Raw genomic sequence first — 23,486 nt, forward strand, 5'->3', positions numbered from 1 at the left:
AGAGCATCTCATAGAGATACCTCAAGATTACAGGTAAGACAACAACATTTCAGGACCTCCTAGAAATACCAAGAATCTCTTAAGTCACATTGTCTGGAGGAAAGTGCTGAGAACAAAACCAAATCATACCCCAAAAGACTAAGGGGGGAAAATAAAGTGAAAGAATAACACCTTCACAACTTCCTGGCAGAGAGCCTCGCCGGGGGACCAGCAGCATGTCTCAATACTGGGGTAAGGGGCTCACGTTTATTGAGGGCATGACGCAGAGTGTTGTTTCTGAAGTTTTGCTGTGTTACCCCAGCGTCATTTTAAGCCACATGATTCTATTGATTCTACTACCCTGTTCTCTTCCTGAACAATGCACATTACCATCAAATTTAGTGATTTCTATTAGTAATATTTCAGTTCCTTCATAAAGTTTAAATTGTATGTTCAAACCTGCCAGTCCGTTTCTTTCATCTGAACAAGATGTCAAGCTAACTCTCTCTATGCCCCTAAATAATACCACAGAGGAAAAAATGAAGTTACTACAGACACACCAACCCGTACTTGCAGCAGTTCCATGGCTACATTTGGTGTAGTCACAGGGACTCGGTGATACTTTCTGGACATACTGGAATCTTGGGTTTTGTGCAGTGACTTGGGGTGCACCTTCAGACTGACCCCCATGATGGGTGGTCTCTCCTCACCATCTGATCACTGAGCATGCTATCTTAGGAAGGCCTGGGAAAGGCCTGAGCTGCTCTGTTTCTATGGGTAAATGTTTTCCTTCAAGTTCTTTCCTTAATGGGATACAAGGAAAGAACACAACAAAAAACTACACTAACGTCAATCAGCAAACACACACACGCTTTCACATGTGCCACTGGTGACGGTGTGAATATGCTTCATCTTATCTGCAAGCATGCATTGGCTCTGACCTTCCGGACAGAGCATTGTCCAGTGTACTGTGAGATGTACAGACACACAGCCATGGCACCACTCTCATGAACTTCACAATCTAAAGACAAAGACATCCTCTCACTGCAGGACACCCAGCAATTGCATGTAGCCAGTGGAAACTGTGACAAACATCCAACAGGAGCAGTAGATCATTCTGGACTGTAGTATCTGGGGGCAGGGAGAATCCGAATGGGCAGAGAGAAAGGAAAAGGCTTCCCGTGTAAAAGCATGTCACAGTTCAGTCTTGGGATCAGGAAAGCTCACAGCTTGGACAGTGAGGCCATTTAGCAGAAGTACAGACTCCTCTGTTAAGTGTAAGTGGGGATGAGGCTGAAAGGCTGGTCTCAACCCCAAGGTTGAGACTAACGAGTTGGACCTTTATCTTTTGGTCACAGAGCGACAACACCGGGTACTGAGGTGATGAGGGTAGATTCTGGAAAACGAACTGGCAGAGCTCTGTAGACTGAGTGAAGAGGTATTTTCAGTACTGAGCAGAGCAATGAATTGGGAGATTTCAATGAACTGAGGTCCTAAACAGAGAGACTGTGGTTCTAAAGTGAAAGACAAGGGGCCAAAAAAAATTAGGAAATGATGGCAATAATACCTGGGAGGGAAAGGAAGAGATGTTAGGTTTTAAAACTGACTAAATTGATCACAATTCTTTACTGAGTACTGACTCCCTCGAGAGATGCTCAGACTGGGCATGGGTGTGACAGTCCATCTCAGGAGGTGGACCTCTCGAGCTCTTTAGCCGACACCCTCAGGTGGTAGGATGAGTGCCAGACATCGCTGGCCTCAGTCCTGCTAAACCAGCCACTTACTGCCAGCCTGCCCCTCAGCAGCAGACAGTGCAAGAGGAGAGAGGAAGCTTGAACAGCCATACACAGCTGTGGGCCACAGGCGATACATCCAAGGTCGTTATGAGGAAGCAATTTTTACCACCCCCTCATCTTAAGAACCAAGAAAAGATTCTGAATTAAGTGCAGGAATCAGATGTTTAACAATCAAGACATTACTAGTAAGCAAAGAAACCAAACCTAATATCCAGCTCTAAATGCTTCTTTCCTATTAGGGATAATTAATCGAATGCACTTTCTCAACCTAGTTCTAATTTGTTAGCATAACTTTGGAGACGCCTTACTGTAGGAAAGAAAATAAGATGGGACATTGAGAAGAATAAGCCCTAAATACAAGCCAGTCTGTTAACTGAACAAAATAATTTTGGTAATTCCCAAAATGTCTTCACTGTTGTGCTAAGATACAGCCACACCTCATCTTGCTGTGCTTTGCTTTACTACACTTCGCAGATACTGGTTTTTTTTTTTCTTTTAGAAATTGAAGGTTTGTGGCAACCTGGTATTGAGCAAGTCTGTTGGCGCCGTTTTCCAACAGCACGTGCTCACTCCATGTCTGTGTCCGGTTTTGGTAATTCTTGCAATATTTCCAACTTTTTCATTATTGGTTTGTTCTGGTGATCTGTGACCAGCAACTACAGCTTGCTGAAAGCTTAGATCATTGTTAGCATTTCTTAGCCATTTTATATTAAGGTATGTATATTGTTTTTTTCATAAGTAATATTGTTGTACACTTAACAGACTACAGTATAGTGTGATGAACGTAAGTCCTGTATGTACTAGGGAACCAGAACATTTATTTGCCTTGCTTTATTGTGAAATTGGCATCATTGCCGTTTATACTTTATTATTTTGGTTTTAGCAGTGGGCTAAAACCAAACCCACAGTATCTCCAATGTATGACTGCAATTGCTTTGTATTTGTAATGAAAATTACTTTCCCCACATCTCTAAAGTTTAGTGGTGTTTCACTCCATGTATAAAGAAGGCATGCATATTATTATGTAATAGTTATACCATCCGCCATGCAATTCCAGTGTCTCGATATCTGGTAGGTCAAACAGAGCAAAGAGCTATTACTAGATTCAACAGCAATGAGAAAAAAATACTTCCATATACACTGGTTGGACTTTTAATGCACTATAAAGAACACTTTGGTGGGGAAAACCATTTAATGAGCACCTCCCAGGAGCCAGGGCCAGCCTTTAGGTGACAGTCGGGGCAGACAAGGAAAGTGCAGGAAGGCAAAGAAGACACAGGCCTCATTCCAGAGCCACTCACAACCCACGCTCCCAGGGTAGAAGACACACACCTTCGTGCAGCTGTGCACTAATAATAACAGGAGCAAGATGTGTTATTACAGAATCCCTTTAGAGTGTGCTGTGAAAAGACAGTGTGTAAGGATGAGGTCACTTTTGATGGTGGTGAAGGGAGACAAATTTGTAGAGTTTGGGAGAGAAAGGAATAACTTTTAGCTTGAACATTTTAATTTAAACATGTGTAGTTACCAGACTCACAGATACAATTCACAGGGTAAACAAGCTGCAGCTTTGCATCAGTTGTACGTTGACTGTAGGGGCTCAGGTATCCTCGTGCCGGCCGCCAGGTCACTGCTCCCAGGACTCCGTGGGTTTCTTAGCTTCTTTATATGCAAATGTTAACACTTTGCCCAGGTCAGTTCAAATTAGGATGTGGATGCAAAACTGCATGGCTGGGATGCTCCAAGTTTGTCAAATGTATACGAAGAAAAACTGAGAAAGCAATATCCCCAGAATGTTAACCTCGTGTGCCTCTAAGTGGTGGGAATATAGGTGATATATGCGAGTGTATATTTGTATTTCTGTTTATATTGTAAATTTTCTCAATGGATACATGGTATTTATTAAGTCCATTTCCATGATTATATATTTCTTATTATATAAATCTGCATTCCTGATTGCAAAAGTAACATACATACATACATACACAAATACACACATTTTTAAAAGACTGCAATATAAAATTGTGAAAAAGCAGAAAGCAAAATCTTATGTATTCCATCCCCAAAGATAAGCTCTGTTTAACACATGGGCATATTTCCTTCCAGATGTTTGCTTTATGCATATAAGGAATATATATTACTTATATAATCAGAGAAATATACATATATATGTATATCTAGAAATATCAATCAAAATAGGAAGAGTCTTTGCTGCTTCCAACTCTCTGTAAAAATAAATATCTCAGTGGCAATAAGACAAAGTGATATTTGATTTAGTTCTTTTATTCATGAAACACAGGCACCAGGGAGGGTGCTGGACCCTTGGGCAGGACAAGTGGCTGTCACACTGGCCATTTAAAAGGCACTTTGATGAGGGAATAAAAGCTTCCTCAGAGGGATTTCTCAGGGATCAACACTGAAGTCCTTTGCTCTGCTCTGCATGGGGCACTTGCACTGCTTTGTTGACAGGGCTGCGGGGGCCCAGACCGTCAGGGCCGCCCGACATCCAGGGCGTGTGCAGGTGGCTTCTGCACCCGAGCTCCCACTCGGGCTTGTTCAAACATTCCACCAAGGCAGGGCAGTGTCAGAGCAACGCAGGCACACTGTCACCACCCGCCGGGCGGTGGGCTGGCCCGGGGAGCGGGAGAGACCAGAGCAGACTGTGGTGGCAGCCACTTCCTGTCCCTGGAAAGTCACCCTGGCCACGGGCCAGGAGGCTGGGGCACGGTCCCTCACTTCCTGCCAAGTCAGACTCTGGGCCGGCTGGGCACCCGATCTGCCGGCTGGTGAGAGCCCGTCTTCAGCAGCAAACCCAGGCAGGGGCTCTGTGAGGCAGCCGTGGGGGCAAGGAGTGTGCAAACTGGTCCTGGCTTCAGAGAACAAGGCCAGGAGAAGGGTCACTGCCAGGCAGCCACGAGCTGCATTCAGCAAGTCTGGTTTCAATTCGGGTTGGTGTTTTTGTGAATCTGGACTCACAGGGGCCATAGGAGGACGGGCAGGGACCATGTGGGCAGTGGGGGACCGGGACGGCACCCTCTGCCCTTGTCTGACGCTGGGGACGGGCCTGGGGGAGGGGCCAGATGGGCAGGGACTGGGCAGCGGGCAGTGCCGCCTGCACTTCTGGGCCACCTCACTGGCTGTCAAATCTGTGAAGCCGCTGTCTCCTCATTTCTCCTTCTGGCGAGAGATGGAATCCGTAGGGTGGGGGGCTGTTTCTGCTATTCGCTGCCGAGAGAAAGCACAGGGAATGTCAAACCTGGCCTGTCTATTTTCCTGACATTTACAGGGCCCTGCGTCATAGGAGTCCAAGGGAAAAAGCCGGATGGCTTGGGTAGCGCCTTTATTTTAGCATGATACCGAAGCCTAAGAAACATAGTTTGACTTCAGCTGTCCAAACTAAATTTCAACATCGAATCAGTATTTTTAGTGTGGTCTGGTCGACAAACCTAATTTGACTCATTCTGAAGCTTCTTGACAACCCTCTCATTTTTATTTTTCCTTCCACCATGCTCCATCATTAGCTTCATTTAACTTCTAAATTATATAATGCCACAAGGACTTACTTTATTTGACTTTATTTTTTTATGCCCCAAAATATCCTGTCTCTGGTTTAACTCCCCCACCAAGCGTGCTCTGTCTTCTCCTGACCAACCCCTGGGTCCTCCGTTCTCTTCCAGGTAACCTCTGCCTCCTGCGCTTCCCCAGCCAGTCAGAATCAGGCCTGCTTGAAGCACTAGCACCCACGGGGCTCCGTGGGCCCCAGAGCAGGGGCCGGGTTACCATGACGACCGGTATCTGTGCCCCGGGACAAAAATGCGGGCATAGCATTTGAAGATCATACAAAGGGCCATGGAAATCATTCCTGGAAAGGGTTTCTGCCCATTCTTCAAGAGTGGTTCCTTTCAAAGATAAACATATGGGCAGGTATATGGACATGACAAATATTAAGACTATGATGAAAAGATGTTAAAGCTGTGTGAAATCGTCAGTCTGCCACAGAGAAACACAGATCCTGTCTGATCTCACTTAAATGTGCCATCTAAAAAACTGAACTTACAAAAGCAGAGTAGAATGGTGGTAACCAGGGCCTGGGGGCATCAGGGAGATGTTGTTTAACAGTAACAGACTTAACAACTGGTAGATATGTAACTTCTGGAGATCTAATGTATAACATAGTAAGTGTAGTCAACACTGTACTACAAACTTCAAAGTTGCTACAAGACTAAGTCTTTACTGGTCTCCACACAAAAAAGAAATGATAAATATGTGACATGATAGAAGTGTTAGCTAACACTACTGTGATAATCACAATGCAATATACAAATGTATCAAGCCAACACCTTGTACACCCTAAACGTATATAGTTATATGTCAATTATACCTCAACTTAAAAAAGTCATTCTGCTCAGTCCACAATTGGAATTTCAGGTGTCAGACAATGATATGCAAACAAGGTAGTCAAAAGGTCACCCCTTTTATGTTGCTGCTTCCCCACCGTGACGGAGACCCCAATGCTTGCCTATGTCTGCTACTGCTTTCCTTCTGGGCCACGGGAGGACCAGCCCCTCCTGAGCCCCTGCGGCCCTTCCTCACTAATACGTCCAAGAAGCGAGCTGGCAGCCCAAGCCCCACACTCCCTCCTGCTGGGTAAACTACTTCAAGGCTTTCTGATACAGTGAAATATATGTCAATTTGTCAACTTTCATTAAAGATGATGTTCAAGCACATTATAGGCTTATAAGACTTTCACCAGAAAGATTTTATGAATACTGTAAGATTAACAGCTTTACTGGATACGGTTATTGCCATATATATTTGAAAAGGAATTTCTCTTTGCTCGGAGTGGTAAATGCTTTGAAATTACGGAGAAATTCATGAATCCAAACCTTGCTTTTCCTTTAACAGTTGCTTTTAACAACAAGGCTATTCTTAATTGCACGTATGAGCACAGGCCTGTATGTGACACCCATTCCAGTGGGGCAGGCAGCTGGGGCCGAGTCAGTAGCAAGCTCAGTCTCCCAAAGGGAATCGCAGTGTCCAAAAGAAAAAGCCTGAGAATGAATGTTTCACAAAGGGTAAGGCAGGAAAGAATCAGAAGAGGCAGAGGCTGCAGGTGCCTGGGTGCAGCTCTTCTCCAAGTGAGCAGCCTGCACAAGTGCCCTCCGGACCCAGTCACAGGGTGTTCGGGGAGTACCTGGGCTGAGGCAGCAGAAGAAATGCTACCATTTCCTGGTGCGAAGTAGAAAACATGCACTGGGGAAGGAGCAGCCACCACTCTTTGGCCTACAGAGCCCTTTTAAGATGCCCTATTTAGAATTAGCTTTTACTCCCAATTTCATGATCCCAATTTTAGATAAGGAGACAGACTCAGCGAGTGTTAGGGACATCCTGAGGTCACAGAGCCAGCACAGGGGAAGCACAAACCTGAACCCAGGTCTTCTGATCGCCATTATGCATCTCTTCCCACTTTTGCCATGACCCCACATTGCCATCACCTCTAACATCTCACCATCCTGTGCCCTCCTGCAAAACCCAGACTGTCCCTTTTTTTCATGGATCTGTGGACAGCTCACTGCTACTTGAAATTAGAATAAAGAAGGTCCAGTCTAAAGCCCTCAATTCCATGGGCCTCTGCTGTCATTACAGATGTGAGTACAAAGCTCTCCAGTGGGTCCCCTTAAATTCCACTGGCTACTAGAGTGGTTCTGCTTTCGAGGGCCACCAGAAGGCCTTGGGAATAACAACAGAAAAACAACACCTGACTTGTAATCAGGCCTGGTTTTATGAATATTTTAAGTCCTTCAAACTCGGTGTTTTTGATAATATCAAAGCCATCCTATTTTCTAAAGAATGACTTAACTACATCATTTCATACTGAACACTACATACTGTTCTTAATCCTAGGAGTTAATTTTTTGGGAAAATTTTCAAGTATAAATTAATCTGATTTTTCAGAGACAATTACATATTCAATGTCAGTCAACCACCCACCTAGTGTCATGTCTGCACTTTGGGTCAGTGCCACCCTGAGAAGAAGGCCGCTGGTTGCTCCACTCAGTCTTCCAGTTCCCTGTCTTTTCATTTATTTTTTATGCCATTTCTATATATTCCACTTGTGTCACATGACCTGTTAATTCTCTCCATAGCCTCCAGGATTCTCTGCAGGCATTTCTCAAAGGGTCTTAGAAGTGTGTGTTCAACATGTACTTACACTTGTTAAGCAGAGAGCAAAGACAGACCTCAGTGGGGTGGTAAAAGGAGGCGAGCTTCCCAGGGTGGAATGTCAGAGGTGCTGGCAGGGAATTGGGAGGTGCTTCCAGCCCTGGCTGGAGCCAGTGGGGACACCCCAGGCAAGTCTCCTTTTCCGCAGGCTCTAGCTGTTTCTCTTGGGACGGGTAACTGTGGGGCAAGGTGACTGCAACACTGGAGTTTTGACAACTTGAGATTGAATCCCATCCCCTCCACTTTTAGCTACACGTCCTTGAGCAAGTACATTACCTTCCTTGGCCTTAGCTTCATCTATAAAATGGGAATAGTAAGAGAGGTCCTGTGCTGGATGGCTGAGAGAATGAGAAGAGATGGCCCACAAAATGCTGAGTGCCAGGTGTGCAGAGAACGAGTGTTGGATGTTATGATTTTTCATCTCTAACATCAATACAAATCAGGTGTATAAATGTCTACTCCTTAGTATCATTAATTCTGTATTAGATACAAAAAATGACAAAAACAGTAACTTCTTAAGAGATAAGAGCTGAATTCTGTTTGAAGACTATTTGGCAGTGTTTTATACAAAATGTGGAGTTGCTACTTAATAAATATTTGCCTTCTAGGACATAGATACAAAAAGGTAATTAACAACCTCCAGTTAACAGCACATTTTTGGACCATGGAGGAGCCTTTCAGTCACTAGGAAAACTGGAGGGCCCAGCCAAGACCTTTTCTCTGCTGAGTTAAATCATGCATTGAACATTTACAGGCCTGGGTGAGATGGCCCTGCTCTGATGAACCTGGTACAGAATATTAGTATTTATGAGCCTTGCCTCTGTGTTCCTGTAAATGGAGGTCAGCCCTCAATTTTGCTCAAAGAAACAGTGAGCATGCTTCAAAGAACCTCAGGAACAGGGCCTAGTTTAAGACAATTTAGCTCAATTATAGCACCAGTAGTGAGATCATAGGATTTATTGATTTGTGGTTCTTGATGGAAAAATTTTCAGTTTTCTACCCTTATAAATAATGCAGTAACCTCTGCATTTTACATCTAAGGGAGGTGAAGCAATTTCATCCAGATAAGAATTGCTAAAAAGAACACCATGAGTTGATGGCCATTTTCCCTACTGTTCGCCATCCCTGTAAACAGAGGTGTTTAATTTACTGGCATTCACAGATCCTGCCCAGCATCTGATGAGTGCTCTATGTCTTTCAGTGAAATTATGCGAAAGTGAGTTGAAGGAGGGCGTATTTCCCTTAAATTAGGGAGCTAAAGAGGCAACACCTTTTTTTTTTTCCAACTGGGAAATCTTTAAATAAATAACCAGCGCTCTCTGGGGTTTCTATTGTCGAATCAGGGCAACAGCCTGGGGCCCACATTCCCTCCTTTAAGAATGCTAATTTATTAGAATTCCATGAATTACAAAGCTTCCAAAAATGCCTTTTGAAAGGATGGTTACTAAGTCATTGACTAACAAAGACCAAAAAGGCTTGGAAGAAATCCCAAGTCCAGCAATTTGTCAGGACATTCTTTGAAAAGGGGAAGTGCTTCAGGACAAATAAAAGACTGCTTTACTTTTTGAATCGCTAATGATATAATGACATTATCTATCTATCTATCTAATCTATCTATCTATCTATCTATCTATCTATCTATCTATCTATCTATCTATCTATCTATCTATATCTATCTATCTATCTATCTAATCTATCTATCTATCTATCTATCTATCTGTCTATCTGTCTATCTGTCTACCTGTCTACCTGTCTACCTATCTATCTATCTATCTATCTATCTATCTACCTGTCTATCTATCTATCTATCTATCTTATCTAATCTAATCTATCTAATCTACCTATTATCTATCTGTCTATCATCTATCTATCTATCTATCTATCTAATCTATCTGTCTAACCTGACTCTCTCTAAAAAGTTTGAAATTCACCTAGAACCTCATAACTCCCATACACATCCAAGTTTCATATGGTTTACAAGAAAGTTAACATGTAGATGGAACCTGAAAGAGAAAATATTCCTGTTTCTACTCGCTCAACCTATCATGTCAGCAGTGGTGGGGGTTTCTTAGGTCTGAAACCCTATCTGGAGTCTCAACATGAGAAGCTTTGACATGGACATGTGTGATCACCAGTCCAACTGCTGGCCAAGTGGGTGAGTTGCATGGGAAAATGCTTGAGAGACATAGACCTGGAGATGCCGTATGAGACACAGGGGTTTACTGGGACTTAGGTTTAGGGAGCCCAGGAGCAGCTGGCTGGTGAGGTTGCGCATTGCTATGGTGGACAGAGAGGGAATTGCTTATAAGGGGTGGGGGATAAAGGCTACATGCATGCCAGGCACAAGGGGACAAAAACTACGTGATTTGCTAGAAGGGATGATTCTCCTAAGACCAGTGCCCCCCAAAACAAAACCTTGGTCAGAGGGGTTCTGTCTCCTGTAAGATGTTACTACTGATAAGGTGGCCCTGGACTTGGTCAGCCCCAGGCCATCAACATACAATATAGTTGGCGTCTGCCTGAAGGAGGGGTCCATGGGGACACATGTTTATTCTGGGACAAAAGGTTCTAAGTGAGCAGTTCTCCCCATGGAGATCAATTCAGTTGCTACGTTCTCTGTTGTACTTTTTTGCCATTCTAGTACGCTAATTTGGGGAAACTTTAGGGCCACAACTGACTTAAAATCCACAGGCTATAATCCAGTTAACAATTTGACTAACCTAAAATATTGGGTCCGCTATGTCAGGCCTATTGTTTCTTGCAATATACATAAAGTCAAGTCTGACCTCTAGAATAGGGCAACTCTCTCCTCCTTTTAAAAAACTACACTTTGATTAATTTTCATGAACTGAACATGTAGGACCAACATCTAGATCAAAATACAGAATACTTCAAGCACTCCTAGCCCTCCACGTGCTCACTTCGTTACTGCCCTTTATCCAGGAGCACCCACTGCCCCAAATTTTAACAGCACAGATTCTTTGGTCTGTTTTTGTCCATAAATGGACTCATACAATACGCACTCTTTTCACGTTGTGTTTGTGAGATTCATCTATATCATCATATGTGGTCTTTACGCTTCTTACCCCTCCAAGTACAATTTCCTTGTCTATTTTATAGATGGAAAATTTAAGTATAAAGATTTCATGTTGCTACCAAGGCCACACAGCTGGTCAGCGGCTGTGTCAAGACTCAAACCAGACCTTTCTACTCTGCTCCAGACATGAGATTTTGTAGCCATCTTCTTTCATCCTGAACTACAGTCTGTAAACCTCCCCTGACTCGGGGACAGGATCTGTTTAAAAAGCAGCAGGAACCATTACCCTTACACCTTAGATAAGGCTCACTGCAAATGGTTAAGTTTTTTGGATAACTAAGTTATTGATTTTTAGGATCTCCAGTTGACAAGGCCTAAGTTTCATCAGTAAGCCCAGCTATGAACTTCTCAGCCTCAGTAGTTAACTATCGGGTATTTTTGAAAAGAACTGTTTGTAATTTCTTATAGAAATAGTTCTGCATGCACTTGCTACCCCGTGCTGGAGGGGCAGGAAGGAAGGAAGGGGAGGCTGAGCGGCGTGTCTGTCTCTTGTTAGGAATCACTGTCACACGCAGTTTTTTTTCAAACAAATGGATGTGGATTTCAGTCCTTTGGGGGGAAGAGGGAGTTCTGAACAAAAACATATACGTGACATATACACATGGACACAAACATATACACGGACAGTGCTAGAAAAAGGATGAAAATCCTTTGGAATATTAAATTCCCACATTCCTCTCAGAAGCTCCAGGGCCAGTGGTCAAGCTTCAACTGCCTGGCTCACCTGGGAGCGGTGGCTGCAGGGCCGGCCTCCCCAGATGTTTCTGACTGAGACCCCACACCTGCCGCAGGGAGGGCCTGAGCAGCACGCCGGTGGTGAGGGTGGTGGCCCCACTCCGGGACCCCTGGGCCTTGGAGGACTCCCGAGATCCAAAGAGCTGCCTGCTCCAGTCTCTGGCCTCCTCAGGCCCTTTTTCAGCTCTGACCCTCCGGCCCTTTCCCCCAGGAGGAGGCGTGCCACTGCGATGTGCAGGTAGGGCCATGGTGGCGGAGGGCAGGCGGGCAGGGACTTCTAGTGGCCTCCTCAGGGCCTGGATACATGTCCCATTGCCAAGCTCCTCTTGCTTCTTAATCCTGGTTTCTTTTTTAAAAATAAGTTTTAATTGCATTATTTAAACAAAGGAGAGGGTCATGGGTAAGAGAGTATTGAACCTTTAAATTGAGCTCAAAAAATTAAAAAAATGCCTCCCCGAGCCACACTGACTTCTGGCCCTGCAGCTTGCCACCTGCTCTGAGCCCATCCTAACGAGCACCTGCTGCTCAGTTCTCCCCTTCCTGGCTTTCAGTAGCCCCGGCTCTATGAGCAGAGTTTCCATCAACAGCTACCCACTGACTGGCCACGGAAGGCGGGAGTCAGAGCTGGGTTCCTGGCCCTTCAGTAGCTCAGGAGCAAGAGGTCTTGGCACAGCCAGAGAGTCTTGGAGAGACTATGAACTGGACAGTTGCCCAATTTGCTGCAGTAATCCTCAAGCTTTAGTGCACACAAGAATGGGAGCCTGTTAAAAATGCAGCTTACTAGGTCCCACTTCCAGAGATTCTATGCATTAGGTGGTGCTTGGACCCCAGGAAGCTGCATTTTAGTGGGCACCCAGGTGATTCTGTTGCAGATGACATATCCGATCACTCACTGAGAAATGCTGTGGAAAAAGAACACATATAACCAGATGTCGGTTTGCGTCCTGGATCCACCAGGACTTTGGACAAGTCGCTTCCCTTTCCAGGGCCTCAGATCCTCATGGGTGCACTGACGTGGGGTTGGATGGACGTTTTACACCCACCCCTGCAGAGGGGCAAGGTGCCACAACTGTTTGTTCCCAGTGAGACGTCAGGGCTGGCTGGCCTGAGATGGGAGAGTGCACACGGGTCACCCCAGCAACTGTCCTCCTGTACTGCCTGTGCCCTGGGTGGCTATACCGGAGGACCCTGCCTGTCCTGTCAGCCAGCCTGGCCATGACCTCTGGCAGCTGGCCAGAGAACTGGTCATGCTCTGCTCCTTGCCAATGTTCTCCAACTCTGGTCTAATTCAGTGCCCCACCCACAACATTCTAATTTTTAATACACTTTTTATTTTGGAATCATTTTGGATTTTTCCAAAAAGTTACAAAGATAATATAGACAATTCAATCCCCTAATGCTAGCATCTTTTGTTATCGCGGTAAAGTTGTCCAAACTAAGAAACTGTTCACAGGAATGAGTATGACATGCTGAACTAAATTCCTGACTCCATCTGGATTTCACCAGCTTTTCCACCAACTTCCTCCTTCTGTTCCAGGATTCAACAGTACATTGAGATATTGTGTCTCCCTAGTGTCTTCTGGTCTGTGGCAGGATCTCAGTCTTTTCTTGTTTCCCATGATCTTGCTGATCTTGAGGAGCTGAAGCCTGTGGAATTGCCTCAGTCTGGTCTGTCTAATGTTTTTTCTCAAGATTAGACTAAGATCACGGATCTTAGGAAGAAAACCAGAGAGGTGAGCGCCCTTCCCAGCACATCGCATCTGGGCTTTCATTCTATCAACACGACATCACTGCTGATGTTGGCTTGAGCACTTGGAGAAGTGATGTTGGCTAGGTTCCTCCACTTTTTTGATGAATTCTGAGGGCATAAGGCTCTGACACTTGCCACCAGGAGTTACCTGGATAAACTGGAAGAGGTAGGAATGGGCTCCTCAAGCAGGCTTTGTCACTTCCCTTGTTTGGGGACGAGTAGGTATAAGGTGGGGTCATCCCCGGTCTTCACTGGGCTCTGGGTCCATGAACTCCAGGTGAAGCAGATCTCAAAACACTGGTGCGGGCGCATGAATCACCAGGAGACTGTCTGAGAGTTTCCCTCTCAGCAGGCTTGGCAAGAAGCCCAGGCCACTGTATTTTTAATTGAGCGTCCAGGCTACTCTGACCTACACTAGTTTTTGAGAACCACTGAGCTACAGCTTAGATTGTTCTTCCAACTGAAAATATCCACCCTGGCTTTCATTGCAGGTTTCACACTTGCCAGCAGGTGGAACCAGAGGCCTATGACACTGAATCTGCTGAAGAAAACTAGGACAAGTTCCAGGCAACAAAGCATTCCGCATTGTAAGCAGAATTAGGGTTATTTTGAAACAGATGGGCTCTGCAGAAGCTGCTGCACTGAATATTATGGAGTTGTTTATTGTCTCGATGGTCTGAAACCTGGGGATCATTTGCCAGCATCTAGCAGTTTCTATATATCATATCAGATTTCTTCCAGAGCAGAGGTGAGTGACAAGACCCTGAGAAAGACACGATATGGTTATAGACATGGTCATGGCTGTGGACACAGACAGTGCAACCAGGTCTAAACTCAGGATTTTTTAAACTCAGACTCTTGCTGCTGCGCACACTCGCTTGCATAACTCAGTGGTTTTTCTTTACTGCGGTGATCTGTACCACTCTAATGCCAAATTAGAAGAGATAAACAGATACATTCTGTGGTAAAAAGACAATTACTCCCAGATCCAGTAATACTAAAAATGGTTTATTTTAAACCTAATCAAAGTGGTTCTGTTTACTGGTTTGCATTTCCATCCAAAACCTCACTAATACTTGTCCTGAACCTCTTTGTTTCTGCCTCTTTGCCCTGTACAACCCCAGCAGAACGTCCGGAGGGAGGATGCAGGATACAGAAGGGCCACCACACATCTGTGTCTGATGCAACGGTCTGGGAGTGCAGAACCAGGACTGCTGATCAGAGCATCCAGGGAGTCCCGGGAATCTGCAAAGGCCTCCAGCTTCTATGGGTCCTCCCTGAAGACTGTTTTTACTTCCTGAGCCTGTGACCCCAGACGCTTAGCTGCTGCTGTCCTGGCCAGTCCAGGCTCAGAGAAGCTGTGAAGGTGTCTTTGAAGTTGGTGGTTTGATAATTGGTGGTCTGGCTTTCTCCGCTGCTGGGCAGACATGGATGCATGGACAGGCTTCTTGGTGCCTGAGGCCCTGCCTGAGGGGCTAAGCTCATGGCTGCCTGGACAGTCACTCCTTCCCTCCAAAGGATACAGGCCAGGTGCACGGCCCACCTCCTCGCATGAGCAGGGGTCAGCCCACCACTCAGGAACAAAACCCCCAACACCATTGTTTTTTGCTCAGGCTCTCAAACGACCTGTTCAGACAAAGGTAGGAGAAGCACTTTTGATGACATTTAGACCTGCTTCACGTTTTTCTCACTCCCTTTGAGTTTCAAACCAGAGAGCCTAATTTCCAGCTCTTCAAGCAAATGCCTGAGATATGTGTTCAATGACTTCAAAATCATAGACCATTTAAAATTAGCCAGTATTTCCTTTATAAAACTCAGTCTTCTGAAAACACCTTTTAGCCTTTAGGCAGGAAAAAAAATACAAGTAACCATCATCCCAAGAAATCAAGGAATAAGGAAAAAAATATGGAGAAGCACTGTCATGAGAACTTGACGAAGGGACCCAGGAACTTAGGCTGGGAACTTCTGCTGAGAGGGCCCACTAGGGGGCAAGTCCAGGGCACACTGGATGACCCTTGCATGTAACCATGTGTCAGGAGAGACAAGGCTGGGGGGGCCTGGGGAGGGAAGGGGGCTGGGACGGCTGGCCCCAGGCTCAGCGGCTGCATGTAACAGGCCCCACCTGCCCAATCCTCCATGTCACAGTCCTGCACAAAACACGGTGTGTCAAAGCACTGAAGACTAGGCACTGGATCCAGAACAGAAATCCCCATACTCTGATACAGGGCAGCTTGGTGAGAGGTGATCCCAGATCAATGTCTGTGGTGGGATGTGAGAATCTGCATTTTTCTCAAGCATCCACAGTGAGTCTGATGCTACTGGTCCCACTTTGAGAAACTTGGACCAGAGGAGTGCCATAATGTATTCTGGGATTTTGTTTGGCTTTGACCATCAGCACCAGCATAGCAACTGATTTTGTACAAAGAAGTCTTTTGTCGTATTTTCCATGGGCAGAGACTCTAGCAGTTTCCTAGGTTGTGCTATGCTGAGTCCTGGATGGTGTGGATTTGTTTAAAAATTTTTATTAATTGAAGTATGGCTAACATATAATATTATGTTAGTTTCAGGTGTACAACATAGTGATTAGACATTTATATACGTTATGAAATGTTCACCACAATTAGTTACCATCTGTCGCCATACAAAGTCATTACATCACTATTGACTGTATTCCCTATGCTATACTTTCCAACCCTGTGACTTACTTGTTTTATAACTGGAAGTTATAATGTAGATTTTATAAAGTAAGATACAAATGCAACCCACCTTTCCTGAAGAACTTTAACAAGCCCAGTTACAGTACTGCCTGGGACAGCCTGCTAGTTACAGCACCGGAGCACGTTAAACCGGCCCAGGCTCGCTCACCCAGTCCCAGGAAGGAGGCAGTTCGCCCCTGGATGCTGGGCACCTGGTACATGGTGGGCGCATCACAAATGTTTGATGAATGAACAAAGAACCAACTAACATGCCATCAGGACTGGGCAGAGAGGGGGACAGAGAAGCAGGCCAGGGCAGTGCATTTAGGGGTGCTGAGGGAAACGTAGATACGTGGTGGCAGCTGGGGAATTTCAAGGTCCAGGAATCTGTTTCGGGCCCTGGCCACTAACCAGCTCCTAAATCCTGAGACATGAATGGGGGAGGAACTGTGAGGGAGGCTGCAAACCCACAGGCCTCCGAACTCCATTCAGTCTATTTGTTTCCTCTCTGAAATCCATGAAGCTCTGCTGGGCTCTGGGGTTCCGGGTTCATTAGAGAACGATCGGTAGCTAGAAGCAGACTGAGATCTGAGACGTATTACGTACATCTAAGCTGAATGCTATCTTAAAGACTTTAAAAATTCAAGTTATTTCTACTTTTCAAATACCATAAGCCTGGTTAGCGCATAACTACATGTCCAGCGACAGTAATATCAACACAGACTAACGAACAATCCCTGACCTGGGAGATTGCCCCTGAATTTTTAATGACCAAGGAGAATATCATGGTTCAAAGCTCTCGTGAGGGCTGAAAGCTGCCTGGCATTCTTCCCTCAGAGGAGAATGAGAGGAAGGCACACTGTTCTGAGAGAAGCCTGCAAGGGGGGGCGTCAGCGCCCAGGCCAGGGGCACCCGCATCGGCGCGGGAACCACAGGGCCCAAAGCCCCACGTCAGGGCTGTGGCCAGGCTTGGCAGGTCACAGACGAAGGCAGGGCAGGGAGGAGGGGAAAGTGAGTGGTGGGGGGATGGCATACCCGTCACAAGCAGGACAGCTGCTGGTTCCGGAAACCGGGGTGGGCTCCCCACGGAGGCCCCAACAGCTGGGAAGGTGAGGGCGGCCCAACCCCTCTCCCTCTGGGGTGGATAAGCTCTGGGCGATAAGCGGCGGTGAGAGGCTGTCTGGGGAAGTAGGCGAACAGGCCAGGGCCTTGCTCTTTGCCCCCACAGCTGCGACACGCTCTGGGCGGGCCAGTCAGCCCACAGGAGTGAGGGCTGCGGCCTTCTATGACGCACAGTGATAAGCTGTCCCACGTCTTGACGGTCATTGTAAAAACATACTTGTTTCTGTATCCGATGGTATTTAACCTAACCCTGAGCCTAATCGCTTTCCGTGTGTTCTTTGACGTCCGATGAACTCACCCCCACCCACGCCAAGTTCTGATCTTGTGCCCCGTTAAAGAGAGAGACTGGGCACGTGTGTGCACGGACTGACTGACGCACGGACACACGAGCACCCCTGCGGCTGGAACGGCTCTGGTAGCCCAGCCTCCCCGCCTCGGGGAGCCCCGGGGGCGCTCCCAGGCTGTCTGCGCGCCCTGTCAGCAGTCTGCCTCTGATGGCCTCAAACGGAACCGGAACGGCTCAGAATTTATTCTAAGACGGCCGACGTGATGGAGAGCTGTTCGGTGACGACAAAAATGACTTCTTCTTACATGTCTGTTGATAATTTCTAGTAAAATAAAACTTATTTTATGAACAGAAAGGGAGACTTCAGAGCTAAATTTTTTGAACTTTAAATTCTAAGGCAGGAATCTAGAATCAGGCTTACCTGGGATAACTGATGATTTAGATAAAAGGGGAGGAATATGTTGTCTCTGAGCCTCCTTGGAAATAGGCACCTGAGTGTGTGCTCTGGCCAGATCAGAAGCTATGACCGAAGGCCTGATCCATCATCTCTAGAAGGAAGCCCTACATACGATCAAGTGTGGAGAGGCGGTTCTGTGTGAGGTGCACCCACATCCTTACAGCAGCGGAGTTTCAGCGCAGGGAGAGGTGGCCGGCGGATGGTGGCTTCCAATGTGCTCGCAGCAGAGATGGGAGTGGAGGTCCTGTTCGGCACGGCTACGAGGGGCAGAACCGGAACCCAGGTCTCTCGGCAGTCTGTTCCATCACCCCACTTCCTTCTCTTCTCTTTAGCCGTTTCTATCATCCTTCCTATAAACCTTCCTTGTCAATCTGGAGTGGACGCTGGTGTTTTACAGAAGTGCCCTCTGCCACCTGGCTCTGGTGGGCAACACTGGAAGGCAGTGGGCTCTGGGGCCACAGACCTGAGTCTGAATACTGGCTCTGCCCCTTGTTCTGTGCCCCTGGACAAGTCACTCTCCCCACTGACCCTCGATTTTCATATCTGTGCGATGAAGAAACTGATTCTGTAGATGTGCTCTGAAATGGATGCATAAGGGATGCCAGTGCCTGGCCCAGGGCAACCAAGGGCAAGTGACACCTGTCATTATACCAGCAATCCCCTCTTCTAGGCAGTCCCATCCTGGGAACGTGCCCATCACATATCCAGCAAGTTACATAAGCCCAGACCCTAGAGTCATCTTAGACCCCATTTCTCTTCCTCACCTGCACCGGCCCTTCAATCCATCACCAAAATCCTGTCTTTTTAACCTCATTCCCCAAACTTTTCTGCCCTTCTCCACTTGCTCTGTCACCAACTCTGCCTGAGCCAACTGTTTCATGAGCCTGGACTGGGGTCTGAGCCTCTAAATCATCTCCCCACATTCTCTCTGGTCTTCCCATCAGCCACTCCCCACACAGTAGCAGGAGAGCTTTTCAAAAACACACACTTCATCAACTTTATCCTCTGCCTAAAACCCCCCAAGAGGTTTCCTTTGAGAATAAAGATCAAAATTCGTATCTGGCCCAGTAAATCGGCCCTCCCTCAGCTCCCACCTACCCCTCATCCCTCCTCTTCCAACTCTCAGTTCAAACACCATGCCCTCAGAGTGACCATGTCCCCAAGCCCTCAGTGGGGGTCATGTGTCCTAGGTGCTCACAGGACCATGTCCCCCTTTCTTCAAAGCTCACAGTTAGTCATTCTGTGTGTGTCTGATTATTGCAGTACGTGCATTCTCACTCGGTTCTGAGCTCTTTGGGGGCAAGAACGGTGGGGGTCTGCATTCACATCCTCTCCCCAGGGAGGATGCATGCATGAGTGGGAGGGAGGGAGGTACAGAGTAGTAACCACTGTCCTGGAGATGGCCAAACTGAGGCCCAAGAAAGGCAGGTGATTTCCTGAGGTCTCAGAGCTGGCAAATAATACAGCTTGGACACCCAGGGTTGAGATCTAAACTCGTGTTCTTTATACTCCACCAGGCTGCTCTGGAACCCAGCACCTACATCTCTCCCTTTACCATCCCACCTCTCTGCACTCTAACCAGGGCTCAGCAAAAAATCAGAGCATTTTTTAAAAAGTGGGAGGCTATGAGGGCATGGGAGGAGCCACAATTGGTACAAGAAGAAAGGAGAAATTGCAAGTTGGTACAGAAAGGAAAAGATGATCAAGAAAAGGCACAACATTCATTGCTGTTTAGACCAAGCATAATCATGTTTCTAGAATTGTTTCTATGGGTCCAAAGACAGTTGATTAAGGGCAACTGACTTGGCCAAAGGCCTGGACCTGTTTTCAGTCACTCCTAGGGTGGAAAAAATAAGGGTAGTAAAAGTCCCAGAGAGGACACTATACCAACATGACCAATGCAAATGGAACATACTTCTGTGAGTCATTTGTAGCTTTAAATACTATAGAAAAAAAGAATTTATACAACATGCCCAAACAGCCTCCCTTTGATGTGGTGAACTCTTTTAAAACCACATTGTTTAAATTTATGTTAAAATGCAAACCCTTCATGTTTACAATGGTCCTCTTGGAGGAATGCAATATAGAAGTACAACTGTTAAGTTTCAAAGACAAGACTTAGAAACTCAGAACAATGGGGCATTCCCAGCATGAATTTATGAGCTGTTAAACCTCAAAAGGTTTCTTCAATTAGCCATGAGGGCTCTTGACATATTTGCAGCTTGATATAGGGACTGCTCTTTAGATAATCTGGGGTGTACTGCTTTTATCAGAACTTTTCCCTACTTTTATTGACCTCGGACAACAACTATCGTGCTTCTCTCTGCGCAGCGTTTGATCCTGCTAATTATGCTGTGGGGCTGGGACAGCATTTCACGGTTTACCATTGCTCCTGGGGCGTGCTACAAATTATACATAATGCATTGCATCATAATTGCTGCATTGTGAACTGCGCTGCCTTGCCAACATAAAATACCGACATTCAAGGAGTTTTATTATTAAAAAAACCATAAGGGATTCTTTTGGATTATAAATATCTGAAGACATAACATTCTCATGAATTCCAGCTGACTATTCTGGACACATAGGGGGTGGGCAAGGCTGAAGAGCAAAGCAAATACAATTCTTATTAATGTTTACAGAGAAAAAGAGGAGGCAGTCATGAAGGCAAGACTATTCTGAATGCAAAACAAAATGGAAGGGAGCAGGCTGAGGCGCAGACAGAGGTCCAAACTGCGAAACCAGAGGCAGGTTCTACGGATGGCCCTTTGCCTTGCTGGGCCTCAAGTTCTTCATTTTGAAAACAAAGGCATAGAACCAAATGACCACGGAGGTCCCCTTTCCATGAAGATAGGGGCCTCAGGGGAACAGGGGCTTGTTTTCCCAGTCCGACTTGTCAGGCCAGCCTTATCACAGCACTAGCAGCCTGGGCCTTATACCCGGGGAGGCCTCTGTCCGCTGCCCTGGTGGTTGGGGCCTCTCAGAAAAAGGTCCTATCTCCTTAAAGGGCAAGGGACCGAATAAATGAAACCAAGTTTTACATTAGCAACACACAGAGGGGAAGGATCGTCAGTGCCCCAGGCTGGGAGTCCTCACTCCGGACAGGGGCCTAGTCCTTTGTGCCTACAGGGCTTAGAGGAAGCTGGGACTATTACCCTCCCAGCTTCTCCCCTCCCCAAACTGAGATAGGAACCTGATAATTCAGACTGGTTTCTTTTCACTTCCTCTAGGGACATGAATGTTGTAGAGGAGCTTAAGGCGGAGGCAGCATTTGACCTGACCGAGCACCTTCTGCACTGGTGGGTGGCAGCCGCTTCCTGCCCCGGGAGGTGCCCTGATCAGAGAAGCAGAGACAGGGGTGGGGAGCTTGGGGGTGGTTAAGAGGATGCTTAAGGCTCCCACGTCTTGGTCATTCACAACAAATCCTGACTGTTTGGGGACATAATCCTCCCTCAGTGCTGTGGCTTGTCCTTGCTGTGCCCTAAGGAACTCACTGACTAGGTATCCTTGTTTCTTCTCTTTGCCTAGGGGTGACTGTGGTTTCTGGGGGCAGGGTCGGTACATCTCTAAGATCCAGAATGACCAGACTGTGCAGAATAAGGACTCAAGCAAAGGGCAGCAGCTCCACACCCAGGCTGTCGCTGCCCACCCTGCCTGGAAGCTATGTATGGGCTCCCCTGAGGGGACAGCAGCCTGCCACTGTCACACTCACAGTGTCCCTGGTGCCAAGGACCTGGGAGGTTTCAGCCCTGCTCCAATCCACATGGCATGTGGTCTCCAAACGAAGAATTGAGCCTTGTGACCAGACAGGCTACTAGACAGCAGGGCTGGGAGGACTGCCTGTTTTAAGCAGGCACACTAGTGTGGCTGCCCCTGTATTTCCCCTGTTGCTCAGACGTAGACACAGAATACAACACCCCGGCCTCAACCAGCCTGCTCTCGTAGCCAGATGTGCTCAACAGAGCCCACGGTGGGACACCGTCAGCTCTTGCTTTCTGTCAGCAATGATGGAACTGTGCTTATGTGTATGATTTCTTTTCAGCTATTTTCTAATCATATGTAGCCTCTGTAAGCATCACAAGAATGTTTAAAATGCCAGGATACAAAGCAATGCTTAGGTTTACATAGATTATTGTTGAAAATTCTAGTAGATTTTCAAGGATTCCTTCTTTACATAGAAATAAATGCATTTGCATGCCCTTCTGAGTGTGACAGTGTATTTGCACCCACATGGGTTGCCCTGTTCCACATCAAACTGCCCCTTTCACTAGGAGGATGAACAATGTGCTCTGTAATCTAGGTAGGAGTGACCTGGCTTCTTTAGACTGGCCCCGAGGGCAAATGAGGAGGGGTCAGGAAAACAGGGAAGTGGCAGGCTCCAGGAGGAGGGAAGGGCCACCACGGGGAAGGCAAACACATTGTTTGCATTAGCGCCTCAAGGACATCTACTCTACAAGTTTTCAACATGGTCTCGCCAGAGAGGGTTTCTCGTTATCCTTTCATCCTCCTGGCATCACGATAAACCTTGGAAGACCCTATGAGAGCTCAGATCTGAAAGATTATGTTAGAAATGGAACTTCCAACTTAAGAGAAGGAATAGCTGGGGTCTTTAAAAACACAATTTCCATAATGGCTGCCACCAAGAGATCCATTCTCCCCACATCCTCCCCTGGGTCACTGCAGGGAACAAGTTGTGGCAATTGGCACTGCCTCTGGTCCACAGGTGGCCATCACAACTGTGGGCCTGGGCCTGTCTGTGCCATGGGAGCATGGCTGAGAAGAGATGCAGGGCCTAAGGACGGTAAGGGAGCCCCAGGCCACCTGGAGCACAGCTCGTGCCTTAGACAAGCCTATGATTCAGCGCATCGAACAAAGTATGGTTCCCGCAAAGTTTCAAGCCAAAGGGGTCACTTCACCAGCTTGGCTAGCCACCAGGCAGTGTCAGTTCTGCTCAGGCAATGCAAACCCAATTGCATTAGAACAGTCACTTCTCTTGGACGTCAGCCCACATGTCGTTAGTTGTAGGCAGTTAACCTTCCACCACAGAATTCTGTGTTCCTTGGCTGACTTCTTCCACCTGGCTTAACAGTGAGCAAATGGCCCAGCTAACTTAAACCAAATTTCAGACCTGTACTTGACAGCAAAGGATGCATAGAAGGATCAGAATCCTAACTATTTACTTAAATTGTTATGAGAGAGGGCAGAGACATGGGACAAGCATCATGATTAATTTTCCAAAAAAGCAGAGATATAAACAGTATAATAAGAACAGGAGGGATTCCATCTTAAGGCTAAGATTCCACTTTAAAGGCTGGGAAGTTAGGAGGTAAGATTCCTAACATATTC

At 46.5% G+C, this 23,486-nt stretch overlaps 1 protein-coding gene across 1 annotated transcript in view; it reads right to left on the reverse strand.

Annotated features, from left to right (window-relative positions):
- Positions 1-4,037: 4,037 nt before the first annotated feature.
- Positions 4,038-23,486, reverse strand: part of RHBDD1 (rhomboid domain containing 1) — a 118,507-nt gene continuing 99,058 nt past the window's right edge. Inside the window, exon 8 of the mRNA XM_036913572.2 lies at positions 4,038-5,000. Within this exon, the coding sequence (XP_036769467.2) occupies positions 4,906-5,000 (95 nt within the window). The 3' untranslated portion in view covers positions 4,038-4,905. The remainder of the gene's footprint in view (positions 5,001-23,486) is intronic.

This window comes from Manis pentadactyla, chromosome 6 (assembly GCF_030020395.1).
Source record: "Manis pentadactyla isolate mManPen7 chromosome 6, mManPen7.hap1, whole genome shotgun sequence".
NCBI lineage: Eukaryota > Metazoa > Chordata > Mammalia > Pholidota > Manidae > Manis > Manis pentadactyla.